General features: G+C 35.3%; 1 protein-coding gene across 2 annotated transcripts in view; it reads left to right on the top strand.

Moving 5' to 3' along the window:
• SMC4 (structural maintenance of chromosomes 4) overlaps nt 1-12,474 on the top strand; it is a 39,576-nt gene that overhangs the window by 4,519 nt on the left and 22,583 nt on the right. For both annotated transcript variants that reach the window (XM_061452627.1, XM_061452628.1), the window contains exons 4-5: nt 190-381; nt 2,075-2,251. In XM_061452627.1, the coding sequence (XP_061308611.1) occupies nt 190-381; nt 2,075-2,251 (369 nt within the window). The remainder of the gene's footprint in view (nt 1-189; nt 382-2,074; nt 2,252-12,474) is intronic.

Here is a 12,474-nt window from a genome sequence, read left to right as displayed (position 1 = left end):
TGTGCGGGGTTTTTATTAAATAAGTTGTGCTGCTTTACCTTTGGCAGTAAAAACTAAGCTATCAAATAGTCTGCAGTTTCATGTGCTAGGAATAATTGTGTTTTGAACTGTTCATAAATTAAATGGGTGATGTACAATGGCCAGGATCTATTTTCCTTTCAATATTACTTTTTCCCTTTTATTATGCAGCGTTTTTCATGTATTATTGGGCCAAATGGTAGTGGAAAATCCAATATCATCGATTCGATGCTTTTTGTGTTTGGGTATCGAGCACAAAAAATCAGATCCAAAAAACTCTCTGTGCTGATCCATAATTCTGATGAACATACAGATATCCAGAGTTGTTCTGTGGAAATCCACTTCCAAAAGATCATTGACAAGGTATGTATGCTTCTATTCAGAGCAGTGGAGACTTTTTTTTCTTTAAGGATTTGAAAGTTTTTAGCATTTGATCATTTCAGTTTGAGTTAGGGAAAACTTCATAGCATGATTAGCTTACTTTTGGGATATAAAACATGAAATCAAAGTTCATTTGCTTAAAATATTCCTCTCTTGAGTAGTGCAGCTCTTAAAATATTAAGCACTTTTTTATATTTTCTGCCAGACTAATATCTAGTACATGTGTTTTTATAACTATTTAGAAATATGTAATAATAATTTTAAAAAATAATTTTAAAGTTGTTCTCTCATTTGCCTCAAGTAAATAGAACTGATTTCTGGAATTAGTAGGACCCCTACAAATTTCTAAGTTTATGTTTGAAAATGTTATATATTCTTAAATTCATAATGCGAGCATATATTAAGAAATAAAACCTATTTAAGCAAAACTTTTCAAACCAAATAGAAACTAGTTTAGGTCATCTAAATTTAGAAAAATATAATGAATCTGAAGCTTTTATTTACACTTTATATACTTTTAATTTTTAAACAGATTTTTCATGGACCTCACATCCTACCACTAGGTTTTTTTGAACCTGATATTTTGTTTGAATAAAATAAAGTGTTGGCAAATTAAAAAAAAATTGCTTGCAACTTCAATGTATTGATAGATACTTGTGGACATTTATATTGATTTATTGCAATTAGAGTGCAAGGAATTTATCTTTATTTAAATTTAATTTTTGTGCACACATTCTGGCTGAAGTATCAGCTGTTGAATTTGGGATCAGTCAAAATAGTGGGAAATGTACACTAAAATATCAGAAATTGTGATGATAAATTTGCAATATATACAGCCTTTGAAGGAACTGTTTTAAAAGACAGATACAATTTTCTTTGACTTGATCCACATACATACATACCTTTTGCTTGTATTTATAATAATCAGATTCAAAAATTGTAATTTTTTTCCAGTGGACTTTGCTAATATCTAGAAGCTAAATTTATGATCTAAAAAACGTCTTCATATGCTAGATACCAACTAGATTATGCTCTTGGGGGTTAATCTGGGAAAGTGGTAGGCCAGTTTAAGTCTTTGCAAGAAGCATGCACTATAGTACCAGCTTTATTTTAGTTGCTTTGTAGGCAAGTCTATTTTGAAGCTGATGATGTCATATTTGTCACATCTTTAATGTTTTACTTTTTTATCCTTTACAGTTTCTCTTTAGAACTGCTCAGCTAAAAGTAATTCCTTTTCCTAGCACCATAAAAGAGGAGTTTAAAATGCAAACAGGAGTTAAGTCATTCAAGACTCCCTAATCTAAAATTTAGGGAACAGAATAGCACAGCCAGCTTAAATTTGTAGCAGGCCTTTTCCTTTGTGATATGAAGCAGTGGTAAAGGGAATAAATTAAGTATTTTCAGAGCAATAGATTGTATTAGAGGTGGGAAAAGCATAATATGAAGGCCATTCAATTTAAATTATTTGGGCTTTTTTTTTTTGTCTGGCTCTCAAATTTTTTTTTAATTTTTTTTTTGATTTGCAGCTCTAAGACAGTTTCCACTTCTACTAGACCTGAGAGTGCAATTGACTTAAAACCCTAGCATTATAAAATTTTTGTGCTTAACTGTGAAATACGAGGTAAACCTGTGATACAGTAATTGTTTTTCTGGCTTTTGTTTTTCCTCAAAACAGGAAGGAGATGATTATGAAGTTATTCCTAACAGCAAATTTTGTGTATCTAGAACTGCCTATAGAGATAATTCTTCAGTCTACCACATCAATGGAAAGAAAACGACATTCAGAGATGTTGGTATTCTTCTTCGAAGCCATGGAATTGATCTGGACCATAACAGATTCTTAATTTTACAGGTTGGTGTATGAATAAAACTAATCTTAAATACAGCTGTTTTTCCAGTTATAGTTGTAAAAAATACCATCTAGGTTTTAAGTCTTGCACTTGAGGCCTTAAAGTACTCTAGCAGCACATCATGGTTTGCATGCTCTAATTAAGATGCGAATCATTATTTGCTGCTTTAGAAGTTTAAGGAAGAGAAACAGTTGAAGATATTAATATAAATTTTTCTATTAACAAATTTGTGTCCTGACGTGGATGAACAGAAGAGCTGTCATACTTGTTCCGCCCTAGCAGCACGTAAATATTGGTGTAGTAAAATAAACCTTAAACCCCAATATTATTGTGCTGCTTAAGCGTGGCAGAGATTCAGCAACTTGTTTATACTGTAGACAGAAGTGCAGCAATATTAACTTAAATCGTAATGATTCTACTGTTATCTATGGCTCTTGCATATATACATGATTTTACTGGAGAAGTATGTATATAAAAATCAGCTGTGCATAAAAATTTGAGTGCAAGAAGAAACACATGAAGTGTACTTATTGTTTACACTGGTTTAACAACTGTAGAAGACTCTTAGGAATGGCAGGTTTATAGGCAATTCAAGCTATGTTTTTAAAAGCTACAGTTTACAATCCGTACTGTAAAAATCTTAGAATTTGTCAATATCATTTATATTCATGTTTGACCTTAAAGTTGTAAGGCTTGTTGACATCTGTTTGCTGTTTAAAAAACTGGTTGAAGAGAACCATGCTGTTTTTATTTTTATTTTTTTTAATTTTTAAATAATAAAGGAGAATTTTGCTATGTGACAAACAACTACTTAAAATGTAAATTGAATTAAAGTACTTAATGGAAGTATTTAAATATTAATTCAGTTGAGTAACTGTATCTGTGATTACCTGTAATTATTTCACTAGTAACAGGTCAGAAATCTACTCTGAAGGTTCATAACCTAGAAAATTAGTGAGCAGTGGGAGCCTCCCAAGGTCTGAAATTTTTTAATAGAGTTTATTTTTGGCCTGTTTCTGTCAATGGAGCTTCCAGTTCCCCTCTTAAAAAAAAATAGAGTAAAATTCTAGCTAGGTCACTGTGCTTGCTTCACTTCCTTGAGCCTTTTTGTGCAGTCCTTTTTTTACAGTTACACCCACAAAAAGAGGATATATGTTTTGAAGTCTCCATGCTAGTTAATTATTATCTCCAACACTTTATTCGTGTATTTTCTGTTTCAAGATGGAATGAGAAGTACCTCCAACAAAGTAACTGTAGTAATACACTTTTTCTATACAGGTGTTCTTAAATGCCATTTCGGCAAAGTTTCTGAAAGGGAGAGAATGTAGAGTCAAAGATGAAGCTAGGTAGAAATTATGGTAAGGAGATGTGTAAAGCTTGGAGAGCATCCCCTTTTACCCCTGGGAACATTTGCGAAGGAGTATTGCAAAGCTTTATTTTCACCCCTAGTGATTTGTTTTCTTCTCCCATTAATTATTTCCCAGGAAGTTATCAATGAGGAGAGCATACCTTTTCCTGGAAACTTGAGCTTCGTGCTTCCACTTGTACAATAAAAAATAGGGGAGAGGTATAACCAGTAAATATTAAACCATAAAGCAGTGATCACCACTGCTGGTTTTTTATTTTTCTTTAATTTTACTAGACTCTGTGCAGAGGAAACTGTACAGAGATTTTCTGTCTTTCTGACCAAGGCAAGGTCCTTTCTTGTTGCACATAAGGTTTTGTGCCTTTTTAAGGTGACTTGGTGATTTGAAGTTGAGTTCTGTCCAGTTAGGAAATGTAGCAATGTTTTCTGCATAATGACAGCAAAACTTAAAAATCCAAATACTAAAAACTGTAGTTAGAAGAAAATAAGACCATGTAAGAAGTCTTGCCCTATCACAAGGATGGCCCTTTCCTCTGTAATGTTTTTCAAATTAAATAAACCAGTTATGTCCAATTTTAAATAACTTAGTTTTTACTCTTGTTACAGCTAAACTAAAATAGGCTCTGATAAGTTTAACGTGGTATCAAGCGATTTATCAGTTAAAATAAGTTATAAATCTCTTTGATTTTTGTCTATGCCAATAGGGTGTCATTAAGATATTTCACTTGTACTATACCATTTTCTGGGCAAAAATTAAGTATTATCAGATGCTGGTTCCAGTATGTGACTATTCACTAGTTAGTACTGAAGAAAAAGTTGTAGAACACACCCTTTACATGTAGTAACAAAATGTTAGCATATTTAGCATTATTCAATGGAAAATATTTGTTTTTTTAGAATACTACTTTATTTTTTTTTTTGTTTCTTCTCCCCTCTTCATCCCCTACTTTGCAGTCTTTTTCTGACTTGGCAGATTTTGGTGCCTTTTTAGGATAAAGCTTGGGCCCACCTGAATTTTTTTAAAGTTGGTTAGAGCTTGATACAAGTATTTCTGCTGATGCTATACTGAAAATATTAAAATCAAACTACTGATGACTTCTGTGTGTAACATTAGAAAAAGCACCTGTGGAAGAACAGAGCATGTAAGAATGAGTAGCATTAGAAGTATTGCTAATTTTGTGCCTGAACTAGGTATTTGAAAAAAGTCTTGTTTAAAAATTGTTATAATGGGATATTGCTGACATTTAACAGAAGGGGTTTATCACTTTTATGATCCTTAAGTTTTAACTCTACATAGTGTATGTTTTTAATAAGTTTGTTATATGCTTTTAGTAGTTTAGGAATAGCCAACATTTTTAATCGGCTTGCCACGGCCTGAAACTGCAACAGGAAAAAACACATCTTGTCACTTAAAGTATACTAAGCATTGTGGTAAAATCTGGCATCTCGCTGCTGGTTTTTTGTCTTCCACACTTTCAGTAACTTGAATATATGTAAGGAACAACAAATAAAATGACATAGCTTTTTCTCAAAAGACTTGCTTGGAACATCAGTGTACATATATGGAAAACTTGTGTGGGTTCTGTGCTCTGACCAGGCTGGGCAAAATTGTGAAAGTAAGTATGTTTGCTGCTGCCCAGTAGTGACTTGGTGAACAGGTTAATCTTGAAGCCAGAAAAAAATCTCAGCCTCTTTATCCTGGCTGGTTTGCTTCTAAGGAATTGTTAAATAGATGGGGAGCACTTGAAGGAATGTCAGTTTTGAATATAGCAGTGTAGGTTTGTCTGGGAAGCAAAGCAAACTGGCTGTGGACAGCAACTATTAACACCTGCTGAAATTGGCTTCTGCAGTCTTTCAAGGTAAGAGAAGTACAGTTGATTCAGTCTTTTTAAAGAGAAAGTGGAGTATTATAGCGACTTTGTAAATCAATATTGTAGAAATGGTAAATGCCACAAGGCTTTGAATTATTTTTGTATGAAAAGACAGTATTATGGGAGCAGACTTCTGTCAGTTGATTTCCATTTGCTTTAAAACTACTTTCTTTCAAACAAATGGAAGCTGGTTTAAGTAACTTTTGTACTAATTACAGTAGTGCTTCATTTACCTGTATTTGATAGGCTTAATTAAAATATTCTTAAGTAATCGTAAGCAAGTATAAACAACTGCAGTGATTTTATATGCACGTATGTTTGTAACCTATAGGAATGGCATTTTGCAATGTAGTAAGGCCTATCCTACGGCAAGGTTACGTTGCCAGAAAGGAAGTTTAGTCAAGTTTTTCACCTGCTGCTTTGTGGAAATAATGTAGGAGTCACTCTTCCAGTGTGTTGGAGAGGAAATGAGGGAGAGCAGATTTTCTTCTCACTTTGAGTTAAGCCAGAAGCTCCCAGTTGTTGAGGTCTGCTTTCCTAATGAGGTACACCAACATTTGAGTGTTGCTGCGTGGAGCACAAGATGAAAAGCTCTACTGGGATTATAATTGGAGATCTGTGCTGCCAGCACCACTGGTGAAGAGAGGTTTGTTCTAGAAAACTCAAGGACAGCTGAGCTGAAGTTGTAAGAAGACTTAAAGCAAGTGTGATAATATAATTAAGTAAAACCAGATTCTTTGAATAAAGTATTATGTAAAAATAGAAGCCTCACTGATTCATAGAGTACAGTATTGATTTCTCTGTTTAAATATTATGCTTTATACTGAAGTGAACACTAAGCTGTGCAAGATATGCTGGTATGTCTATGTGCAGCTTCAATATGAAATCTCTTACAGTATCAGAAAACTTCTGTTGGCAATTCATATTTTTATTTTGTAAATTGCAACAAAACATCGTAGCCACTGTTTATTTGGTTTTCTTCAGAAAAAAGGGAAGCATGAAAAGTGAAGAAAAGCACTTTTCTGGGGGGCAATGTGTAACTGAGAGTGATATATTAAGTAGCTTCATAAGAACATGCCAGTAATCTTAAATCAAACATTGTAGGTTGAGTTTGACAATAACTGACTTAGATTCCAAAGAGACTCTAGATTGGCAATCCATTTGTATTCTTGTATTAAACACAAGAATGTCCTTAAAGCTTCTAAAATTAGACAGATGTGCAAACAGCTTGACAAAGGCTACTTTTAAATTATTTCCAGAATGCAGAACAGCAGTTTTGTGCAAACAACTGAATGTTGTATAACAGGCTAGTTCTAAGCTTTTCCTCATCTTTGGACAGTAGTGGCCTTGTAGATTTGTGTATGTGAACTTAATACTTATTTAATTTTCTTATTTCCCACCTAGCTTGTACCACTTTTTTTGGAAGGCGGGGCATGAAGTTGAGTATTGGATACTTTCTCCCCTCGTGTATATTTGCCATCTGGTAAAATTGGAGGGTAGAAATGAGATATGACTGCAAGCACTAAATGTTTGCAGCAATAGCCTGGAACTGGGGGGAGGGGAGAAGAAAGGAAAAAAAAAATGCACCAAAGTCCACCACAAAAAAAAAAACAACCAAAACCTGAACAGAATTGTATTGTATTTCCAGGAGAAGAATCAGAAGGCTGCAGGAATATTGGTTACCTATGTACAAAGCTTCCATGGCATATGTATACAGAATTAGAAATCGCAGTCAAAACTTTACATGAAGAGGGGAGTATAGGCACACTGTTAAAATGAAGTGAGGTTGAAATTGCTGTACTGGGAAACAGAATATTCATAAATTTAGCACTGTTTTTTGCCATTCCTTACTGTATTCATGCTTAAGAAGTGAGAGCTATCATTGTGTGCCCTGTATTTTTGACTCATCTAGTTTTGGCTGGTGAAATACTTGCAAAATGTGTTGTCCTCATTCCCCTTACTCTGGGAGAAACACTTCACCATTTGAAAGAATTGAAATACAGCTGTGTTCCATAAAAGTTTAAAAATTCTAAACTTTACTATTATGCTATTAAGAGAAATTCCAGGTCAGTTCTGTCTAGCCTTCTATATTAAAAAGTTAAAAATTGAAATCGGGTTATAATTTGGGTTGATCAAGGTTGATTTTTTTTTTTTTTTTTTTTCAGTGGAACAAACACTAAGAGATTTTGGCTAGGGTTACTGTAATCCTCCACAAAATTTTGAGTTAGAAGTGGCCATTACAGCTGCAAGTACTGATTTTTTAGCATTCTGGACATGCTGGCTGTGACTCAACTGTTTGCTTCAGTTCAGTGCTTAAAGGACAAGTTCTGTTTATCACCTGTTGCATATAAAGAAAACCCTATTCCTTCAAAGTTGTATAGTGTGAATTTTCCTAATTACTCAAAGAGCTTGTTTTTTTCCTTTGGGGGGGAGGAGGGGAAGAAATCTTCATGCTTGAACAATTTTAATAAATTTAACATGCTTACATTGAATTGCTTTTAATGCATGCATATATAGTAATAGTCACAAACATCACAAGACCCTTAGTCTTTTGATGCTTCACAAAGTTAAATGGTGTTCTGACTGCTGTCTACATTTGCATATTGCCTTTATGAAAATTAAATTATGTAATATTGTAAAGTTGCAAACTAATCAGTTAATTCAGTAAGTGGATTGAATATAAACATTGATAGTATTAAGAAGTTACAAGATTATTTTAATTGTGCTGTAACAGGTGCTGTGCTTGAGATTAAAGGAAACCCATCTGTCACCCAAAGATTTTGGATTCAGTAACAAAACTTCCTTTAATGGGAGCTTAAAAAGCCTTAAAAAAAGTTTCTAAACGTATCCTGCAGTTACGATGAAACTACTAAAATACTGTTCTGAATTTTAAAATAAGCTGTGTTTGCCTTAAAAATACCAAATATTATAGCCACAGTTGTCATATCTGAAATTTTATGGTAGTTTAGTATTGAACAAAAAAAAAAATCAACCAGAACCCCAGCCAAAGATTTCTCTCAAAGTACTACCACACTTATGTTCCAAGGCAGGAATGAGAATTTGGACAGGTTGTAGTAGCTAGGCTTGTTCTAAGTTTTTCATTACTCCAACTGCAGGTAGCAAAAGAATTGTGATGAAGCTATCATCTGGTATTGATGCGGAACCACAGCTAGGTAGATTTGACATCTAGGTGTGACGGGGTAAATCCAAATGCTAAAACCTCTTATGAGAGGAGAACACCCAGGCTATTACAGCAGTTGTGCCCTATTTGCAATAGCTTCCTTTGTTCAGCTGGAAATAAGTTGCCTTTCCTCCTGCCAGCCCCTCAGAGGTGGGGAAATGTAAACAAAAAGAAAAGCTTGTATAATGGGTCTGTCAAATTTTTAAAAATGTGTGATTTTTGAGCTTGGATTTGTTTGATAAAGCACGCTGAAGTTCCAGAAAGGGTCTGAAAGAGTTCTACTTGCAGTAGTTGAAGTGGGGAAACTAAGATAAATAAGTTCTCCTACTCTGCAAGGTATTGCTTCACTAAGTTTCTCAGCCACATGTAAAGACGTGGAAGTTCTTCTCTGTGTGTATAGTGTTGCATCTCTTGGGCAGTATTTTCTCTAAAACTCTTCCTCATGATTAAAACAATGTAATTTTCACTTCAGTTAGATGCTAAATTATTCCACTCCTGAATTTGGCTAATGTTGAAGAGCTCCACTAACAAATCCCCTCCAAAAACTAAAAGACAACAGCTGCAACAGAAATTTCTCTTCAAAAACCACCCAAAGTACCAGTATTCCTCCCTCCCTGCCTCAGGCACAGCACATTTCCATCTACTGGATTCCAAGCTACAAAATTCCTTTGTTACAATCTTATGTTTTAATGTGCCTGTGCTTTACTGTGCATCTGAAGCGTTGTTGATGTGTGGGTTTTAACACTCAGAAGTTAGTCTGGTTTGTTAGGTAGTACAGGATTTTGCTAATCTGCTTTTCAGCAACTTTTTATTTTAAAGATTCAGATTAAGTCCCCAGAAATGAAGTAGCAACCCGAAATCCTGGAAAATGTATTTTTACCAACTTGCTGCTGTAATAATTCTGTGGAACTCTAATTAGTAGATCTGCAAGTGTATTAACAGTTTAGTTGACAAAACTCATTGTAGTGGAAGACACTGTCTTCAATAGATCTTTTTTTTTTTTTTTTCCTCCCCCTAATTTTCAGGGGTGAAAAAAGGAGACAGATATTGGGAAGCAAACATTTTTGTCTATAGGTTCTCCAGAAACAACTAGTCATAATGCAGGCAAGTTTTTGCAAACAAAAAAAAAAAATTGTTTGTTTCTTTATGAAGAGTTTGAAGTTGCTGTCGGTGATCTTTTGATGTCAAAAGTTTTTTGCTAGCCCTGTCTTGTTTCATACAAGAATTTTAAAATGGAATCTGATGGCTGTATTCTGAAACTCTGCAATTCTAGTGCCAGCACTATCACAGACTGAACTAATACTGTGCACAGAATGAATTACCAATGGCTAGAGGCTGGTTGAGGCTGGGTAACGTCGGTATTGGGATTAGCGAGTTGTGCTATTCAGAGTTCCTAGTTTTGGAATTAGTGCTTCAGTCCACAGACCCTCTCTTAGATGTAAAGGGAGATTGCTGGAGCATAATGCTACTGTCTGCCAAGAGCAACAAACAGGAGTTACATGTAGAAGTGTCTGTTTCAAGATTAAAAGTTGCAGAAAGGCAGCTTAATGGGTAGGTCAAAATTTATCAAGCAGTTTGATAACCTTGTTTAAAATGCAAATCTATATAGCAGAAAATACTGGATAAACTTAGTTTAAAAGCTTTCTGTTGTGAGAGGATCAGCTGTTTAAAGAAACAAATGTGTAATTTTAGAGAAAATAGTAGTTTGTAGAAATGAGGTAATAGTTTAGGGGCTTTATTTTGCCACCTTGTGAGGCCTACACAACAGGTGAAGTTCTTGCCTGTCACAAGTTTGCTCTGGAGGGCAGCAGTTTAGGGACTAGTGATATGACAAGGGGTAACGGAAACAAGAGAAGTTTAGATTGTGTATGAAGAGGAAGCTCTTTACTGTGAGGGTGGTAAGGCACTGGAATGGGTTGCCCAAGGAGGTTGTGAATGCTCCATTCGTGGTGGTGTTCAAGGCTGGGTTGAACAGAGCCTTGGGTGACATGGTTTAGTGTGAGGTGTCCCTGCCCATGGCAGGGGGTTGGAACTAGATGATCTTAAGGTCCTTTCCAACCCTGTTTTATGATTCTATGATTCTCTTTAAGTAAGATGCCTGCATTGTAGGAGATGTGCTAGTCCTAATACGGGTTTTGTTCCAACATGAATGCAGAAGAGTATGCATGCAATAGATATTGAAATTTGATTAATTCTGCAATAATAAGCATCTCGCATTAAATCTATAGCATTCCTAAATACTCCAAGGATGCAAGTGTTACTGGAATGCACAGGACTTGGCGTACAGGGACCCTTGACTTGGCAGCCTCATAACATTAAGATAGTGATAAAAGGTGCTGGTGATGTCACCACTTGTGTCAGTTCTTCAGGCATCTTTCTGGACAACCCTCTGCGGCATCCCTTTGGGGTTGAGCGCAGTGGGCATAGCAAGTCCAGGTGCTCCTGGACTGTGTGTTGTGTGCTGCCAGTTTACCCAGTGCTTTGCTGACCCTCCGTCTCCTCAACTGAGGTGTTGATTTCACGTAGTTAATTGTATGATGAGCAAGTCTTACGCTAGTTCTTGACAGCTTTTACAGTTTACTTTAAAATTTTTGCTCTTATGCAGAGTAGAAATTTAATTGTAGAAAGTATCTTGAACATTATGGCACTGAAATAATTTCCAGCTATGAAAAGGAAGGCAGAATCTCTTCCTTCCAAGCTCCTTAACTTACTCTACTTTTCACTTGAGGAAATGGCTTTCGAAGGAGACTGGCACTTGCCCTTGTTTTTATAACGGTGTAACCTACTGTCAAGCAAGGTTTCTCATTATTTAAGCCAACTTTATTGCTTAGAAATTTCTCCACATATAAACCTGTGTTCTCTATTCAAATGTAGTAATAATTGTTTTCTGATAACTAAGCTGAGGCATTCTGTAGAAACTGTTATTTAGATGTCTGTTCATTATATAGTATTTGAGTTGACTACCTCTGTTACCAGTGACATGCCAGCGCCCTGTGATAACTTCAGTCTGATGCAGAAGACTTCACACACAATACAGAAACTGAAACTGGGTTTATAATTCCATTTAGAGTTCTTGCCATGAACGTAGAGCCTTCCCAAAATATTCCATGGATATTTATTACGTTTTCATACAGTGATTACTTGTGTGGGTGTTTTGTTCTTTGTTAGCTGTCTGCCAGTGTCACCAATGCCTTAATGTTCACATCCATTTTGATTGTCCTCAGTTGAATAGAGGATTTATTTCTTTTTTATTGTATTTTTGCACATTAGTCCCCCTCATTATTTCATGCCTGTGAAGTGCAGGAAGATAACTGAGGGCAATAATTAAAGAGATTTCCTGGTCATCCATTCCAAGACTTTTTAAATTTAGGTGTGACAGCCATATTAAGCATGCCCAAGCATACTCTCTTTTCAACAAATGTCTGCCTGCTGACTTCTCAGTTTCACTTTCAGAAGGGCTGTCTGTATTTCGAAAGATCTTTCACTAGATAAACGGGCAAGGCTGTATTGTTGAGGCTTGGGTTGGGTTTTTTTTAATTGGGTTTCTTTTCCATAATTCAAATAGTGGGTCAAGTAATAAGCGCTGCTAAAATGTTAAGGGAATAGTTATGCTGACTATCAACTTCTAACAGAATGCAGAGTTAAAATGTGATTATTTCTCACCCTTCTCCCCCTGTTAATTGTTATCATGATTACTTGAAAGAAGGGAAGGTACAACCTTTTTTGGTCTCCTTTATCAGTTAAAGTAGCTGGAAACTTTTTTGTTTCTTAGCATGTTAAATATAGGGATGGGCTAAATGGATTTCT

This window comes from Pezoporus flaviventris, unplaced genomic scaffold (assembly GCF_033815535.1).
Source record: "Pezoporus flaviventris isolate CSIRO_AGI_PZ_B2104156 unplaced genomic scaffold, CSIRO_AGI_Pfla_v1 ptg000013l, whole genome shotgun sequence".
Taxonomy (NCBI): domain Eukaryota; kingdom Metazoa; phylum Chordata; class Aves; order Psittaciformes; family Psittacidae; genus Pezoporus; species Pezoporus flaviventris.
This window is presented reverse-complemented; position numbering and strand designations above follow the sequence as displayed.